General features: G+C 45.2%; 1 protein-coding gene across 1 annotated transcript in view; it reads left to right on the forward strand.

Annotated features, from left to right (window-relative positions):
• Positions 1 to 17875, forward strand: part of CKS2 (CDC28 protein kinase regulatory subunit 2) — a 30771-nt gene extending 12896 nt beyond the window's left edge. Inside the window, exons 2-3 of the mRNA XM_075340633.1 lie at positions 14703 to 14830; positions 17202 to 17875. Of these exons, the coding sequence (XP_075196748.1) occupies positions 14703 to 14830; positions 17202 to 17254 (181 nt within the window). The 3' untranslated portion in view covers positions 17255 to 17875. The remainder of the gene's footprint in view (positions 1 to 14702; positions 14831 to 17201) is intronic.
• Positions 17876 to 18667: the final 792 nt, after the last annotated feature.

Raw genomic sequence — 18667 nt, forward strand, 5'->3', positions numbered from 1 at the left:
GGCCAGATACCAGGAATCAATCCTCCACCGACCCAGTGTCAACAGGGGATTGATCTGCCAGTCCTCCGAAATGCAGGGACAAAATGCAAAAATAATTGACATGCTGCATCTTTGTGGTCACCACAAAGATGTAGCCAAAAAAACTGCAACATGCGCACAGCAAAAATGAAATCTCATAGACTTTGCTGTAGAAGGAAATACTTGCAGGTACCAAAACTGCACCAGAAAAACGCGGCAAAAAAGGCAGCTTGGGCACAAGGCCTAAGACTGTGGACACTGGTTTTTTTATGCATTTTGTTTTTTGTATTTTTGTGCCGTTTTGTCACAAATCTGCATACCTATCTTTATGCCAGCAAACTAAATGAGAATTTTTACGTTTTGTGTATAAGTTGCTTCTTTGTTCCTAGCAGATTTGGTGTAGAAAATAATCTGCAGCATGTAAATTCCTGGTGCGTTTTTGCCTGCGTTTTTCAGCCCTTCCACCCATTGACTTAATTACAAAAAAAAATGAATTTTTTTGGTACATTTTCCTGCCAGAAGGTGCAGATTTGCTGCAGAAACTTTCTGCAGCAAATACTCAACATTCCCATACAGAATTTTATTTTTTTCCTTCTTCTTTCATGGACCCATTCAGGGCTTGGGAAATGTCATCACTCCTATATATGACAATCCTCTGTGATAGGTATCATTGGAAAAAGTGGAAATATTTAGTAACAATACCAACTCTGGCAGACCATGTAACGTTACAGAGCAGGGTCACTCAGGCTAAGTTCACGTAACCGCATTTTCGGTCTGAGTGTTAGTGAATAAAGTGACATTACACAGACAGAGCTCAGACCAATGTTATTCCATTAGGTTGTTCAGATTTTTCTTTTTCCATGTACCAAATGAGTGTGTGGTTTGAAAAAGAAAAAAAAAAAAATATTTGAGCATGCTGCAGTTGATTCTGTGTGTCGGTTCAGACTCTCAATGAAACGCACAAATAACAAAAAAAGGATCCTGCGTGGATCAACTGTAGCATCCAGTTTTTACCGATACATGCTCAAACGGTGATAGTGCCGTTCCCCCTGGCGGCGCAATTACGGGGTGCCAGTGGGTTGCCATGGCAACGTGGGAGCAGATGATGACCCCTGTCGCTGCCATGACATATTTCTTGTGAATGCTAGAAGAGAGCCAGTACTCACAGTAAGGGCTGCTTCTCACTTGCAAGTTTCTCGCAGTAGAGCAATGCGAGAAAATCTCGCATTGGAATCGGACACATGTTAGTGAATGATTCAGCTCTCATCTGCGATTTTTTTTTTTTCTCAGTCCAAATCGGAGTTAATGGCAGCCCATAGCTGCCACTAAATCCTAGATTAATCATGTCAGGCGTCTATGAGACACCCTCCATGATTAATCTGTAAGTTACAGTAAATAAACACACACATGAAAAAATCCTTTATTAGAAATAAAAAACACAAAAAGCTATGTGCGCACTAGAAAGTGCCATTTTCTTAAGAAAAAAAATGGACCCTCTGAAAGAATCCCGCGGTAAAATACACCCGCGTTTTTGCCGCGGATTTTCCGCAAGTTGGTCCCTGTGGTTTTTACAGTTATCTATGGCAAAAACTGCAGGTACCTGCGGAAAAGAAGTGACATGCACATTTTCTCAAGAAATTTTCTCAAGAAATTCTGCAGTAAGAATGTTCTTGAGAAAAAAACGCAGTGTGCGCACAGCTATTTTTTTTTCCCATAGGTTTTGCTGGAAAATGTCTGTAGAAGAAGGGAATTTTGTTTACTTACCGTAAATTCCTTTTCTTCTAGCTCCAATTGGGAGACCCAGACAGTGGGTGTATAGCTACTGCCCTCTGGAGGCCGCACAAAGAACTACACTTAAAAGTGTAAGGCCCCTCCCCTTCTGGCTATACACCCTCCCGTAGGAGTACAGATTCCTCAGTTTTAGTACCAAAGCAAGAAGGAGGAAAGCCAATAACAGTTTCAAAAACAAATTCAATCCGATAACATGATCGGAGAACTTAAGAAACAACATGAACAACATGTGCACCCGAAAAACGAAACCCTAAGAACAAATAGGGCGGGTGCTGGGTCTCCCAATTGGAGCTAGAAGAAAAGGAATTTACGGTAAGTAAACAAAATTCCCTTCTTCTTTTTCGCTCCTAATTGGGAGACCCAGACAGTGGGACGTCCAAAAGCAGTCCCTGGGTGGGTAAAAAGATACCACATGAACGGGCTGTCAGACAGCCTCTTCCTACAGGTGGGCCACCGCCGCCTGAAGGACCTGTCTACCTAGGCTGGCATCTGCCGAAGCGTAGGTATGCACTTGATAGTGTTTGGTAAACGTGTGCAGACTCGACCAGGTAGCCGCCTGGCACACTTGCTGAGCCGTAGCCTGATGCCGCAATGCCCAGGACGCACCCACGGCTCTGGTAGAATGGGCCTTCAGTCCAGATGGAATCGGAAGCCCAGCAGAACGGTATGTGTGAAGAATTGGTTCCTTGATCCACCGCGCCAGGGTGGATTTGGAAGCTTGCGATCCCTTATGCTGACCAGCGACTAGGACAAAGAGCGCATCAGAACGGCGTAGAGCCGCCGTGCGAGAAATGTAAATCCTGAGTGCTCTCACCAGGTCCAACAGATGTAAACCCTTTTCAAATTGGTGAACTGGATGCGGACACAAAGATGGTAAAGTGATATCCTGATTGAGATGAAAGGAAGAAACCACCTTGGGAGAAAACTCTGGAATTGGACGCAGTACTACCTTGTCTTGGTGAAACACCAGGAAGGGAGATTTGCAAGATAACGCCGCTAGCTCGGACACTCTTCGAAGAGACGTGACCGCCACAAGAAAAACTACCTTTTGTGAAAGCCGAGAAAGGGGAACCTCTTTCAAAGGCTCGAAAGGCGGCTTCTGGAGAGCAATGAGAACCTTGTTCAGATCCCAGGGTTCCAATGGCCGTCTGTAAGGAGGAACAATATGACAAACTCCTTGGAGAAACGTGCGTACTTTAGAAAGCTGTGCCAAGCGCTTCTGAAAGAATACGGATAGCGCGGAGACTTGACCCTTAAGAGAGCTAAGCGACAAACCTTTTTCCAACCCAGACTGCAGGAAGGAAAGAAAAGTTGGCAATGCAAATGGCCAGGGAGAAACCTCTTGAGCCACGCACCACGCTAAGAATATCTTCCACGTTCTGTGATAGATCTTAGCTGAGGATGGTTTTCTAGCCTGTCTCATTGTGGCAACAACTTCATGAGATAAACCTGAGGCCGCTAGGATCCAGGACTCAATGGCCACACAGTCAGGTTCAGGGCCGCAGAATTCAGATGGAAAAACGGCCCTTGAGACAGCAAATCTGGACGGTCTGGTAGTGTCCACGGTTGGCCTACCGTGAGATGCCACAGATCCGGGTACCACGACCTTCTTGGCCAATCTGGAGCGACGAGTATGGCTCGATGGCAGTCGGACCTGATTTTCCGGAGAACTCTGGGTAACAATGCTAGAGGTGGGAACACATAGGGGAGTCGGAATTGCGACCAATCCTGAACCAAGGCGTCTGCCGCCAGTGCTCGGTGATCGTGAGACCGTGCCATGAAAACTGGGACCTTGTTGTTGTGTCGTGACGCCATCAGATCGACGTCCGGCGTCCCCCAGCGGCAACAGATCTGCTGAAACACGTCCGGGTGAAGGGACCATTCTCCTGCGTCCATGCCCTGGCGACTGAGAAAGTCTGCTTCCCAGTTTTCCACGCCTGGGATGTGAACTGCGGATATGGTGGACGCTCTGCTTTCCACCCACGTCAAAATCCGATGGACTTCTTGAAAAGCTTGGCGACTGCGTGTTCCCCCTTGGTGGTTGATGTATGCCACCGCCGTGGAGTTGTCCGACTGAATCCGAATCTGCTTGCCTTCCAGCCATTGTTGGAAGGCTCGCAGGGCAAGATAGATTGCTCTGATTTCCAGAACATTGATCTGCAGGGTGGACTCTTCCAGAGTCCACATCCCCTGAGCCCTGTGGTGGAGATACACCGCTCCCCACCCTGATAGGCTCGCATCCGTCGTGACCACTGCCCAGGACGGGGGAAGGAATGACTTTCCCTGTGACAATGAGGTGGGGAGAAGCCACCAACGCAGAGAGTCCTTGGCAGTCTGAGAGAGGGAGACAGTCCTGTCGAGGGACGTCGATTTCCCGTCCCATTGGCGTAGAATGTCCCATTGTAGAGGGCGCAGATGAAACTGCGCGAACGGGACTGCCTCCATTGCTGCTACCATCTTTCCTAGGAAATGCATGAGGCGCCTCAGTGAGTGCGACTGGCTCTGAAGGAGAGATTGCACTCCAGTCCGTAGCGAGCACTGCTTGTCCAGTGGAAGCTTCACTATCGCTGAGAGAGTATGAAACTCCATGCCAAGATAAGTCAGAGATTGGGTCGGGGTTAGATGAGACTTTGGAAAGTTGATAATCCACCCGAAACTCTGGAGAGTGTCTAGTGCCACCTTCAGACTGTGTTGGCATGCCTCTTGAGAGGGTGCCTTTATAAGCAGGTCGTCTAGATACGGGATGACCGAGTGACCCTGCGAGTGCAGAACAGCTACTACTGCTGCCATGACCTTGGTGAAGACCCGGGGGGCTGTTGCCAGACCGAAAGGTAACGCTACGAACTGCAGGTGTTCGTCGTGTATGACGAAGCGTAGGAAACGCTGATGCTCTGGTGCGATCGGCACGTGGAGATACGCATCTTTGATATCTATTGATGCTAGAAAATCTCCTTGAGACATTGAGGCTATGACGGAGCGTAGGGATTCCATCCGGAACCTCCTGACTTTTACGTGTCTGTTGAGCAACTTTAGATCCAGGACGGGCCGATACGATCCGTCCTTTTTTGGGACCACAAACAGATTGGAGTAAAAACCGTGACCTTGTTCCTGAAGAGGGACGGAGGTCACCACTCCTTCCGCTTTTAGAGCGGCCACCGCCTGCAACAGAGCATCGGCTCGGTCTGGTGGGGGAGAAGTTCTGAAGAAACGAGTTGGCGGACGAGAACTGAACTCTATCCTGTACCCGTGAGACAGAATATCCCTCACCCAACGGTCTTTGACGTGTGACAGCCAGATGTCGCCAAAGTGGGAAAGCCTCCCACCGACCGCGGGTGTGGGAATCGGAGACCTCAAGTCAGGAGGACGCCGTCTTGGCAACGGTTCCTCCGGCTGCCCTTTTTGGGCGTGACTGAGACCTCCAAGAATCTGAGCGTCTCTGGTCCTTTTGAGTCTTTTTTGACGAGGTGAATTGGGACCTGCCCGGTCCTCGAAAGGACCGATAACCAGACTGACCCTTCCTCTGTTGAGGTCTGTTTTGTCTGTGTTGCGGTAAGGATGAGTCCTTACCCTTGGAGTGTTTGATGATTTCATCCAAACGCTCTCCAAACAATCGGTCACGAGAAAAAGGCAAATTGGTTAAGCACTTCTTGGAATGAGAATCTGCTTTCCAATGTCTCAACCACAGGGCCCTACGCAAAACAACGGAGTTGGCTGACGCCACTGCCGTGCGGCTTGTAGCGTCAAGAACAGCATTAATCGCGTACGACGCGAATGCCGCCATTTGCGAGGTCAATGGTGCTACCTGCGGGGCAAATGCACGTGTGACGGAGTCAACTCGCGCAAGCCCGGCTGAGATAGCTTGGAGTGCCCATACGGCTGCAAAAGAAGGCGCCAATGACGCTCCAATCGCTTCATAGATGGATTTCAGCCAGAGCTCCATCTGCCTGTCAGTGGCATCTTTAAGTGCCGCTCCATCTTCAACTGCAACCAAGGATCTAGCTGCAAGCCTGGAAATTGGAGGATCCACTTTTGGACACTGGGTCCAACCCTTGACCACCTCAGGGGGAAAAGGATAGCGTGTATCTTTAAGCCGTTTAGGAAAACGCCTTTCAGGATAAGCGTGGGGTTTCTGGATTGCGTCTCTAAAGTCAGCGTGGTCCAGAAAAGTGCTTAAAGTACGCTTAGGGTATCTGAAATGGATTCTCTCGTGCTGCGAAGCTGACTCCTCCACAAGAGGAGCTGGTGGGGAAATATTTAACATCTTATTGATGTTAAATATAAGATCATTAACTATGGCGTCACCATCTGGTGTATCTAGATTGAGAGCGGTCCCAGGATCAGAATCCTGATCAGTTACGTCCGCCTCATCACCCATAGATTCATCTCGCTGGGATCCTGACCATTGAGATGAATGTGAAGGCCCGTCATAGCGAGCCCGCTTAGGCTGCCCGGGGCCATCGTCCGAGTCAGAGTCTTCACCCTGAGGTGTATATGCCCGTCCCGGAGCTTGGAGCTGAGGGGGACCAGGGGGCAATGATTGCACAGTGTCCGTGGCCTGAAGTACAGGTCTAGCTCGCAATGTGTCAAGAATTTGTGACATAGTGAGAGACATTCTGTCAGCAAAAGCTGCAAACTCAGTTCCTGTCACCTGGACAGCATTCACAGGTGGTACACCCTGGGTCACGTCCAGCAGAGGTCCCGACTGTGCAAGCGCCGCAGGGGCCGAGCACTGCACACAATGGGGGTCCGTGGAGCCTGCCGGTAGAAAAGTCCCACATGCGGTGCAGGAAGCATATAATGTCTGTGCTTTGGCACCCTTGCGTTTTGCGGACGACATGCTGCTGGCTCTCTGCAATGTGAGAGAGTCTATAGCCAAAGGGTGACCAGCGCTATGCAATACAAAGTATTTGTAGCAACAAAATACTAAGAATAGTACTGGCACAAGAGGGGGTGAGCCCTGAGGGCTGCTTACCGCCCGCTGAATAGCGGGTAAGACAGAATTCCTTGTCTGGGTCTCCCCGGCTCCCCTCTGCAGCTCAGCGTGTCAGCAGGAATGGCTGCCGGCGTCTGTGGAGAGGGGCGGTCCGTGGGAGTTCCCAAACAAAAGTGCGGGAAACAGTGTCCCCTCTGTGCCGATTGGGAGGGCTGGAGTATGTAAAAACGACTCCAGCCCTCAGCGCTGATGCACTGGCCAGCGTCCCGCCCCTCTCCTGACTGGCAGGTCTGGGGGCGGGAACGAACGGAAGCAGGCCGCAAAAGCCGGGGACTCGAGTTATCAGCGCGGCCGCCGTAAAAGCGCGGGCCGCGCTGAAGTCCCCGGCGCACCACAAGTGCCAGCCGCGCCGCAGTCCCAGCGGCCGGCATGACCGATTCCTAAACGTGGCCAGCGTCCCGCCCCTCTCCTGACTGGCAGGTCCGGGGGCGGGAACGAACGGAAGCAGGCCGCAAAAGCCGGGGACTCGAGTTATCAGCGCGGCCGCCGTAAAAGCGCGGGCCGCGCTGAAGTCCCCGGCGCACCACAAGTGCCAGCCGCGCCGCAGTCCCAGCGGCCGGCGCGACCGATTCCTGGAAGTGTGCCTGCTTCAGCTAAGCTGAATGAGGCCATGGCACAAGCGCCGTAGCGCAGATGTCCCCCGGCGCACTACAACACCCAGCATGCTGCGGTGTGAGCGCCTGCACGGGGACACAGAGTACCTTGAGGAAGCAGGGCCATGTCCCTGATGTACTCCGCTCCATCCAGCATCTTCTCCAGGGGCTGTAGATGGAGCCCGGTCTCAGTGCCTGGAGACCAGTAAATCCCACTTCACCCAGAGCCCTGTAAAAAGGGATGGGGAAGGAATCAGCATGTGGGCTCCTGCCGCCGTACCCGCAATGGGTACCTCAACCTTACAAACACCTCCGACATACAGTGGGGTGAGAAGGGAGCATGCTGGGAGCCCTGTTTATGGGCCCTCTTTTCTTCCATCCGACATAGTCAGCAGCTGCTGCTGACTAAAAACAATGGAGCTATGCGTGCGTGTCTGACCTCCTTGCGCACAAAGCTAAAACTGAGGAATCTGTACTCCTACGGGAGGGTGTATAGCCAGAAGGGGAGGGGCCTTACACTTTTAAGTGTAGTTCTTTGTGCGGCCTCCAGAGGGCAGTAGCTATACACCCACTGTCTGGGTCTCCCAATTAGGAGCGAAAAAGAAAGGTTACAAACATTTCTCAAGAAATTTCTGTAGCAAAACCGTGGGTAAAAACGCAGTGTGCGCACAAAAGCCTAACACAGTATTTCTCCTGATCAGAGCAATGCTGAAGCACCGCTATCAGGAGAAGCGATCGGACAGAGCAGGCATAAAGTTGCCATGGGGTACTAGTAAAATCAATAAACAAGAAATGTAAAAAAAACAAAACCCTAAAAGTTCAAATTACCCCCATTTTTGCCCTGTTTGTAAATAAAACAATTAAAAAATTATACATTTGATATTGCTGCATTCAGAAATAACCGATCTATCAAAATATAAAATCAATTAACCTGATCAGCACACAGCATAGCGAGGGGGGGGGGGGGGAACAAAACTCCAGAATGACTGGTTTTTTGGTCGCCACTACATTTCATTAAAATACAATAACAGGCGATCAAAACTTCGATGGACATATTTTGATATAGTGACTGCTTTGAGAACTTTACTGCATTGCTCTAACTGTAAAGTCCGGTGGAGAATTCTCGGGAGTTGTTTTTCAGGGGTTGGCCTATGCCCCTTATTTCCAAAGAAGGGAAACCTTTGTTTTATCAAAAAGAATTTGGGATAATTTTCTGCTTCCATCTTAAGGTAAATAGTTTGGGGAAGGCCCTTTTCTGTTGCAGCATGACTGTGTGCAAAGCAAAGTCCATAAAGGCATAGTTGGGTGAGTTTAAAGTGTAAAAACTTGACTGGCTGCAAAGAGTCCTGATCTCAACCCAATTTATCACCTTCAGGCTATGTTCACACGCTGCATCTTTTACTGCATTTTTAGTGCATTTTTGAAGTCACAAAGATGCACCTAAATGTGTGCGTTTAATTCTTCCAGCAAAGTCTGAGATTTCTATTTTGCTGTCTGCACAGTGCATCTTTCTTTTCTTTTTTTTTTTGGCTGCGATATTGAAGACGCAGCCAAGATACAGCATGTCAATTCTTTTTGTGTCTTGTCCCTGCGTTTCGGAGGACTGTCAGACCAATTCCCCACTGATTCGGGGTCAGTGGGGGATTGATTACTGGTATCTGGCTAGATGCGGGTTCCCATAAAATTAATGGGGACCAGAATCTGGCGCAAAGGGGTAGAAGCAAGCGCTTCATACTCAGATACGCGGCTGTCGCACTGCTCTCGCTACCGGTGTTTCCCGGCCTGCTCATTACCTTCATTGAATATGCACTGCTTCCCCCAGCCGCTGGTGGGTCTGTATCGTACAGTACAATGAATAATTTAAAAAATCCAGCGTGCAGTCGTCCCATTCCCCCCCCCCCCCCCTCCCATTTTGGCTGGGGGAGACCCACGTTATTTCGGAGCCCCCATCCTAATAATATTAACCAGAAGCTGCCTGGAATTGCCGCATCCATTAGATGTGACAGCCCCGGGACTTTACCCGGCTCATCCCAATTGCCCTGATGCGGTGGCAATCCGGGGTTACAAGGAGTTAATGGCACCCCATAGCTGCCACTAAGTCCTAGACTAGTAATGACAGGCGTCTTAGACACCGACCCCCCCCCTCCTATTGCTAACCTCTAAGTAAAAGTAAATAAACACCCAAAAAATCCTTTATTTGAAATAAGACAAAAAAAACACCCTCTTTCACCCCTTTATTAACCCCCAAACACCCCTCCAGGTTCGACGTAATCCACACGAGGTCCCACGACGCTTCCAGCACTGTTACATATCTGAAACTCCAATTATCCTATCATATTTTGTTTCTCTTTTAAAAACCGCATTAACAAAATCGCAGCAAAACGTCATGCGTTTTTTTTGGGGCACAAGCTGCATTGTCTGAGACCACAGGAATAAGATGCACTCGTAAAAAAGATGCAGTGTGTGAACATAACCTTAGGATGAACTAGAATTGACTAAGCCAGGTCTTATCAGAAGTCCAACTTCTGAACCACAAAGGTTGTTACTGAATGGCCAAAAACTACCACAGGCGCTCTGCAATTTTGTAAAAAGCCTTCCTAGAAGAGTTATAACTGCTCCGGCTGTGAAGGGGGAACAACTCCTATGACTTTAGAAAGCTCCTGTAGATATACTGTCTAGGTAGCTCAATACTTTTGTCTTTATGGTGTATTAACAGGATTTTTTTTTTTCCTCTTTATAAGAGCAATTAGTTGAAGTAATAAAATCTGTGTTGCCAGCAAAATGCTGGTTCTGTTAAGATGCAAATCAGAAGTGGGTGTATGGAGTGGGCTCTCTGCTGGTAAGGCCTAAGCCACACGGCGAGAAAATCGGTGCAAGTGGAGTGCGATAAAACATCACATTCCACTCGGCCCAATTCTAGCCTGTGTGGCAGCACCCATGAGCGATTATTTTTTCTCAGCCCTAATCGGATCGAGAAAACAATCGCAGCATGCTGCAACTGTAATGCGAGACTCTTTTTCTCTCGCACCCATTCAAGTGAATGGGGCGAGAGAAAAATCGCACTGCACTCACGGTACACCAGTGTACGCGAGTGCAGTTTGAGAATGGCAATAACCAGCTACGGAGGAGAGAGGGAGATAAATCCCTCCCTCCTCTCCTCCGTGCCTGCCCGCCCCTCCGCAGCGCTGGGCCGCCCCTCCTGAGAGCCGGCCCGCCCCCGCAGCTGAGATCTGCTCGCATAGTCTGACCTGAGTCGTAATGACATGCGCATGACACTTGGCTTCTGCTGTGCTGCCAGCACGAGCCGAGTGTCATGCGAGCATCGCAGTAGTGCCCCGTGTGGCCCCGGCCTAATGCTACTTATTACATCCAGGACCTGCCTCTAGCAATCGCGATTGTCAACCTGGAATGCCACTGCCACACTCTGACAACGGCATTAGCAGTGTGCCGGCATGGGGTGCATCATTTTATATAGTCGTTGGTGTGCTCCTGATGTAACCATGGGGCACCCACAAAAAATAAGCCATCACACCGCTCCATCAACTAAAAAATGTAAGCATTGCAGGTCTCTCTGTAATTATACTGATGAGGAGAATCATATAGCCAAGTAATTTTTACCACATAGTGTACACTGCAAAAAATATTCCCAAAAAAGTCAGAATTGTTTTTTTTTTTTTGTTTTTTTTTTATTCACAATTTCACTGCACTTAGAATTAGTTTCCTGTTTTCCAGTACACTATGTAGTAAAATGAATGGTGCCGTTCAAAAGTACAACTTGTCCCTCAAAGAAATCAAAACCTCCCATCTATGTGGACAAGAAAAGGGGAAAAAAAAATTATGGCTCTGGGAGGAGGGGGTGAAAAAAAAACTGAAATTGTCCACATTGTGAAGGGGTTATCCCATCTTTAAAAGTGATGCCATATTGCTTGGGATATGCCATTTAAATTTAAAAGGGAATTCAGCGCTACCCCAGCATTGCAGCGACTTTCTCAGGATGTTTGTGGGGCATTGGGCCATCAGATTAATTTTGTCTTATTAAAATGCCATCACATGTGCCCTTTGAAATGTATGTCATACAGAGTGGTCCAGGCACTTATATACAGAATTCTAGAATTCTGCATATATAAGAGCCTACTGGGGGTAGCTTATAGGGGACAAATCTGGTGACAGGTTTTCTTTAACATGTGCACTAGTCCTGAAAGGAGCTTCTATGTTCTCTGATCGTATGTTTTGTCCAGATGGATGGATATATATATATATATATATATATATATATATATATATATATATATATATATATATATATATATATATATATATATATATATATATATATATATATATATATATATATATATATATATATATATATATATATATATATATATATATATATATATATATATATATTAATTAATATAGCGTTGCCCCAGTCTGCCTATCTGTCTCCCCACTGACATCTTATTACCTCACACATAAGCTTCTTATACTAACAACGTCTTTTGTTCCTATAGCAACCACTCACAGCTGCTATTGAAACCAGTAGTTCCAGGCTCCATTTGCTTTTATGGAGGCATGTTTTTTGCAGGGCTGTGGAGTCGGTAAGCCAAACCTTCGACTCAGACTCCTCAATTTCCCTTGCACTGACTCCACGACTCCCACACATATTGCTTATAGTTAAGTGAAAAATGTATTGTAGTACAATGTGAACATCAGACATTTAATCATTTTTATGATACAATAATCAAGATATTTAGATAGAACATAAAATATTTATTGGAATACAACTTTAGAACACAAACTGTAATACAGTGCCTACAAGTAGTATTCACCCCCCTGCAGATTTAGCAGGTTTACACATTTGGAATTAACTTGGCATTGTGACATTTGGACTGTAGATCAGCCTAGAAGTGTGAAATGCACTGCAGGAAAAAAGAATGTTATTTCTTATTTTTTTTTTTTTTTTTTATTTTAAATTGTGAAAAGTTTATTCAGAGGGTCATTTATTATTCAACCCCTCAAACCACCAGAATTCTGTTTGGTTCCCCTAAAGTATTAAGAAGTATTTCAGGCACAAAGAACAATGAGCTTCACATGTTTGGATTATCTTTTTCCAGCATTTTCTGACTAAGACCCTCCCCAAACTTGTGATCAGCCCTCATACTTGGTCAACATGGGAAAGACAAAGGAGCATTCCAAGGCCATCAGAGACAAGATCGTGGAGGGTCACAAGGCTGGCAAGGGGTACAAAACCCTTTCCAAGGAGTTAGGCCTACCTGTCTCCACTGTTGGGAGCATCATCCGGAAGTGGAAGGCTTATGGAACTACTGTTAGCCTTCCATGGCCTGGACAGCCTTTGAAAGTTTCCACCCGTGCTGAGGCCAGGCTTGTCCGAAGAGTCAAGGCTAACCCAAGGACAACAAGGAAGGAGCTCCGGGAAGATCTCATGGCAGTGGGGACATTGGTTTCAGTCAATACCATAAGTAACGTACTCCACCGCAATGGTCTCCGTTCCAGACGAGCCCGTAAGGTACCTTTCCTTTCAAAGCGTCATGTCAAGGCTCATCTACAGTTTGCTCATGATCACTTGGAGGACTCTGAGACAGACTGGTTCAAGGTTCTCTGGTCTGATGAGACCAAGATCGAGATCTTTGGTGCCAACCACACACGTGGCGTTTGGAGACTGGATGGCACTGCATAAGACCCCAAGAATACCATCCCTACAGTCAAGCATGGTGGTGGCAGCATCATGCTGTGGGGCTGTTTCTCAGCCAAGGGGCCTGGCCATCTGGTCCGCATCCATGGGAAGATGGATAGCACGGCCTACCTGGAGATTTTGGCCAAGAACCTCTGCTCCTCCATCAAGGATCTTAAGATGAGTCGTCATTTCATCTTCCAACAAGACAACGACCCAAAGCACACAGCCAAGAAAACCAAGGCCTGGTTCAAGAGGGAAAAAATCAAGGTGTTGCAGTGGCCTAGTCAGTCTCCTGACCTTAACCCAATTGAAAACTTGTGGAAGGAGCTCAAGATTAAAGTCTACATGAGACACCCAAAGAACCTAGATAACTTGGAGAAGATCTGCATGGAGGAGTGGGCCAAGATACCTCCAGAGACCTGTGCCGGCCTGATCAGGTCTTATAAAAGACGATTATTAGCTGCAATTGCAAACAAGGGTTATTCCACAAAATATTAAACCTAGGGGTTGAATAATAGACTCACACTTTTATGTTGAAAATGTATTAAAATTTAACTGAGCAACATAACTTGTTGGTTTGTAAGATTTATGCATCTGTTAATAAATCCTGCTCTTGTTTGAAGTTTGCTGGCTCTAACTTGTTTGCATCTTATCAAACCTGCTAAATCTGCAGGGGGTTGAAGACTACTTGTAGGCACTGTATATTGTAAATATGTAATACACTATGTAATATACAGTAGATTACATATATATCTTGTGTGTGCATGTATTATATATAATATACATGCACACACAAGATATATATGTAATCTACTGTCGAAGGTTTGGCTTACCGACTCCACAGCCCTGCAAAAAAAAACTTGCATTGATAAAGTGACTTCCTGCTCAAACAGAAAACCTTGCGTTAGCTGACAGGTCACAACTTCCGTCACATCATGCAGCAGAGGACCTGAGAAGCACTGGAAACTGCCGTTGGCATTATGTTTATATTAATTTACTTGCTCATTATTCATGGGTAGTAATAATTATTATTACAAAAACGCTGGAGTGGTCCTTTTTAATTGTAGTAGTGGTTGCATTGTGACACAGAGACAGTCTTTCTGTCAGAACTAGCACCGTGTAAACTGTAAAATCAGGACATTGGGGCTGAAATTGCAAAAGTATATTGGAAAGCTGGTTAAACATGGCTAAAAATGTGTATTTAAAGAGAACATGCAGAATGTTTTACATCAGGAGAAGCTGATATGAGTGCTATATGATTTGTAGGAAAAGATTCAGTATAGCTTGTATTTTATCCACCAAAATCGCTGCTTATTCCGGGATTGGCAGTCAGGGCGGTCTTAATCCGTGATTGACTCGCTATCTCTGTATGGCCTTTCACCTAGACTCCTAAGCCCAAAATGGCCTGAGATCTCAATTTATAGTTTACATGGTGTGCTACATAAGTCTATGTGAAGCTTGGGCCTAAAGGTCTCTGCTTTGCTTAATTTATAGAATACAGCAGTCAGCAATTGAGGCTTAGTGTGAAATTGATTGCCAGGTTGCTGCATGTGTAGTTTCTGCAAATGGTTTTCCAGTACCTAAAAGCTGATTTTCCTGTTTCCACTAGGCATGTCATGCTGCCAAAAGACTTGGCAAAACAAGTGCCAAAAACACATCTGATGACAGAAGAAGAGTGGAGAAGACTTGGTGTTCAGCAAAGCCTAGGCTGGGTTCATTATATGATCCATGAACCAGGTAAGCAAGAGAGGGAAAAAAAAAAAATTCGCAAATCATTCTAAATCACGAAAAATTGTCATCTCCAGTCCTGTTTACTTCTGGCCAGTGTACAGATTGCTATTTCAGAGAATTAAGTAACATAATTGAAATCCAAAGTGCAAGAAGCTTGGTACAGCCTGCATGTTCCCAGTGTGTCCATACTAAAACTTTTGTGGTCAGCAACAGAGAGTGCAACACAGACTATAGAAGATGTACTGTTTTTTTGTTTTTTGTTTTTTTTCTTCCTGCCAAAACTACATCCATTTTGAAAACAAATGTGTGCATATTCTTTCTAGGAAACCTGTGATTTAAAGGGCTATTCTCATATTGTGAAATTATCACATGGCAATAAGCAAGTTTGCACTTGGCTTGTTTTTCCTGTCTGCTGTCCATCTTTTGCCAGGCAAGCTTTTATCTTGCATAGTGTACAACTTGTTACCAAGGAGACGGACCACAAAAGTCCGGATGAGTGTGGGGAGTAGCTACATTCTAGACTGAGGAGTTAACTTCTAAGATGTCACCAGCTGGCCCTTTCTAGCCTGTGGATTTCTATTTAAAAAAAAAAGAAAAAAAAAAATTTGGCTTGTCACCTCCCTGCCAGATTCAGATTTGCTAACAATCCTGCAATATCACAAACTCCTATCATCTCTATATGAAAATCTAGTGGCAACAGAGTGTAGACTTTAGAACCAGCTCTGACTGACTATTAATGTGTAAGTTGCATAAGCTCTGTAGTATGATGAAGCTACTGAACCAGAACTGTCACGCAGGGAAGAGTGCTCGTGTCCCCACAGTAACAAGGGGGTGAAAGACTGGAGAGCTATGTTCTTGTCAAAACCCTTTAAGGCCTGCGACACACATCCGTGCCGCCGGTACATGTCAGTGTTTTCTCCGGCAGCACTGGTGTCACACGGCCCGCACCTGTACCACACGGGTGTAGTGTGGATGCGGTCCCGTGTGACACTCGCCGGAGAAAACACACATGTCAGAGAAAAAAAAAAAAAAGCCTTAACTCACCTTCTCCAGCCCTCCTGTCTCTGCCGCTGCTGCCGACCGCCGCTCATTATTCTCATTTAATATTCACTTCACTGCGGCCGGAAGCAGCAGCAGCGGGGAGACGGGAGGGCTGGAGACCGAAGATCAGCACCACGGACAGCAGCGCGGACCACGTGAATATGTAAATAACCTGTTCTCCGTATGTTATCACGGATAGCTTGCGGAGAACACACGTGTCTCGCACGTACCAGAGACACGTACTTACTTGCACGCAACGCGCAGGGGAAATACGTGTCTCTCGGCACGTGCGCGATTTTCACGGGAGTGTGCCGGAGGCCTAAAGGGAACCTATCATGTTTAAAAAAAAAAAAAAAAAACCCTTAATCTGCAGGTATGGGGTTACTTTAGCGCTCTGACACCATGCAGCCGCTGTGCTGAGCCCTGTTTCTGGGAGGAAATAAACTTTTATTCCTCTGGTAGCCTTGGGTTTTCAGTCATAGATCTGACCAGTGAGGTGTCTGTAATCCTGTGCATAGTGAGCAGCAGCTGCCTGTAACCATGCCACCTGCCCTGACTGACAGCTAGCTCAGCCTTACATAAGTACGTGGTTACAACCACCGACTCTATGCACTGCTGAGAACACTAACAGTCTATCTGTACTTACACAACATTGCAATAAAAGGTAATCAAAACATCAAAATGGTGGAATTAAAAACGTCAGCTCTGAGCGCAAAATAAGTCATCACACAGCCCCAGATCCAAAAAGTGAGAACATTACGGGTCTCGAAAAATGGTAAGAAAAGTGCAAATTTTTTCTCAATTTTTTTTCCCCCACTAGTTAAATTTAAAAAAAAAAAAGTTTGGTATCTACAAACTTGTACTAACCTGGGGAATCATATTGCCAGCTCAGTTTTTAACATTTATTGGTAAAACTGGTAAGTTAAAAAACAATTGTGGAATTGCATTTTTTTGCAATTTTGCCGGACTTTGAATTATAGTTTCATTTAAAAGTACAAGTCGTTCTGCAATGGCTATATTGATGGAAAAAATAAAACCATTATAGCTCTTGGAAGAAAGGGAGGGAAAAAAACAAAACAGTAAATCGCAGGGCTGGATGGTGAAGAGGTTAAGTCACTAAACGTAGTAAACACTATTCCTATTACTTGGTTGGGTTTGGTCCAGGGTGTGTTCTTCTTAATACAACTTCGCATAGCACATTGTTGTGTATCCAGATGTAGTTTCTAAAGTTTTCGCTATGCTGTGTAACCTAGACAAAAGTGTTGACTAATGACAAGGCAATGATTATACTGACTCTGTTATGTCAGTGCTAACCTCTACTCTTTCTTCTTGGCAGAGCCTCACATACTGCTTTTCAGAAGGCCACTTCCAAAAGACCAACAGAAATGAACTGCCCTTCACTTCTACCTTTTGGGACAATCTGTATATATTGTAGTATTCAATGAATACAATGACTTTGACCATCGCAACCACAGCTGTGCAAGAGCTGTATTCTTAACAGCACGAGAGCTCAGTTAATGTCTACATGGTGGAGCTGCTACTATTGCCTTTCTTTTGTTTTTTGTCACATCTGTGTGAACTGTCCTTACACCACTGTCTAATAAAGTTTGTGTTCTTATCTTCAAGTGTGATCTTAGATTTGGGGCAATGTTTGTTTAGAACTCTAGACTTGTTTTACTTTTCAGTTATGTGTTTTTGTTTTATGTAGACTTCACTCTAGTTTATAAGAATTACCACTTGCTTTATAATGGCACCCACACACATCCTATGTTGAACCCAAATGGAAGCTCCTCAAGCCATTTTAAAAGGTTATAGTGTGACTGTTAAAGCTTTCCCAATGCGTAAAAGCGTTGTTGTTGAATCATAGAAATAAGGGCTGGCCTAACAACGGATGTAGAAGATACTACACGTCCTATGGCCTTTTTATCATTAAATACTAAGTGAATTTGAATGTATGATCTTTGTGCTACATCTCAATAAATCTGAACGCCCCATTTTAGTGGCTAAAAACTTTGTAGTCAAGATTCCTTATTTATCTAGATTGACACAGTAATTCAAAATAAGGGACCTTGGTAGTGATTTTTCCCTTCAAAATATTTTTAAGTGTTTTTCCTACGGGACGTCTCACAGCAGGAAAAAAAAAACAGCTATCAATTTCAATTTCATTCTGGAACTATGGTTAATTTTGACCTATGTATTAGGTCTCTTTTCAGACGTTCGTGCACAGACCAGAATGTATGGTCAGGTCATGGCTGTCACACTTGGCATGAGACCCATGGCCACTCTGTGCACAGAAGCCAATTCAACAGACTGGCCTGGGGTCTCCTGACCAGAGCGTGATAGCCTCAGAAATATACAGTTGTGCTTAAAAGTTTACATACCCTGACAGAATTTTTGCTTTCCTGGCTTTTTTTTTTTTTTTTTCTTCAGAGAATATATATATATATATATATATATATATATATATATATATATATATATATATATATATATATATATATATATATATATATATATATATATATATATATATATATATATATATATATATATATATATATATATATATATATATATATATATATATATATATATATATATATATATATATATATATATATATATTTTCCCCCACTCATGGTTAGTGGTCGGGTGAAGCCATTTATTGTTAAACTATTGTGTTTTCTCGTTTTAAATCATAATGACAACCAAAAACATCCAAATTACCCTGATCAAGAGTTCACATACCCTGGTGATTTTGGCATATCATGCACAGAAGTTGACACACAGGTTTGAATGGCT

Source organism: Anomaloglossus baeobatrachus, chromosome 1 (assembly GCF_048569485.1).
Source record: "Anomaloglossus baeobatrachus isolate aAnoBae1 chromosome 1, aAnoBae1.hap1, whole genome shotgun sequence".
NCBI classification, from domain to species: Eukaryota; Metazoa; Chordata; class Amphibia; order Anura; family Aromobatidae; genus Anomaloglossus; species Anomaloglossus baeobatrachus.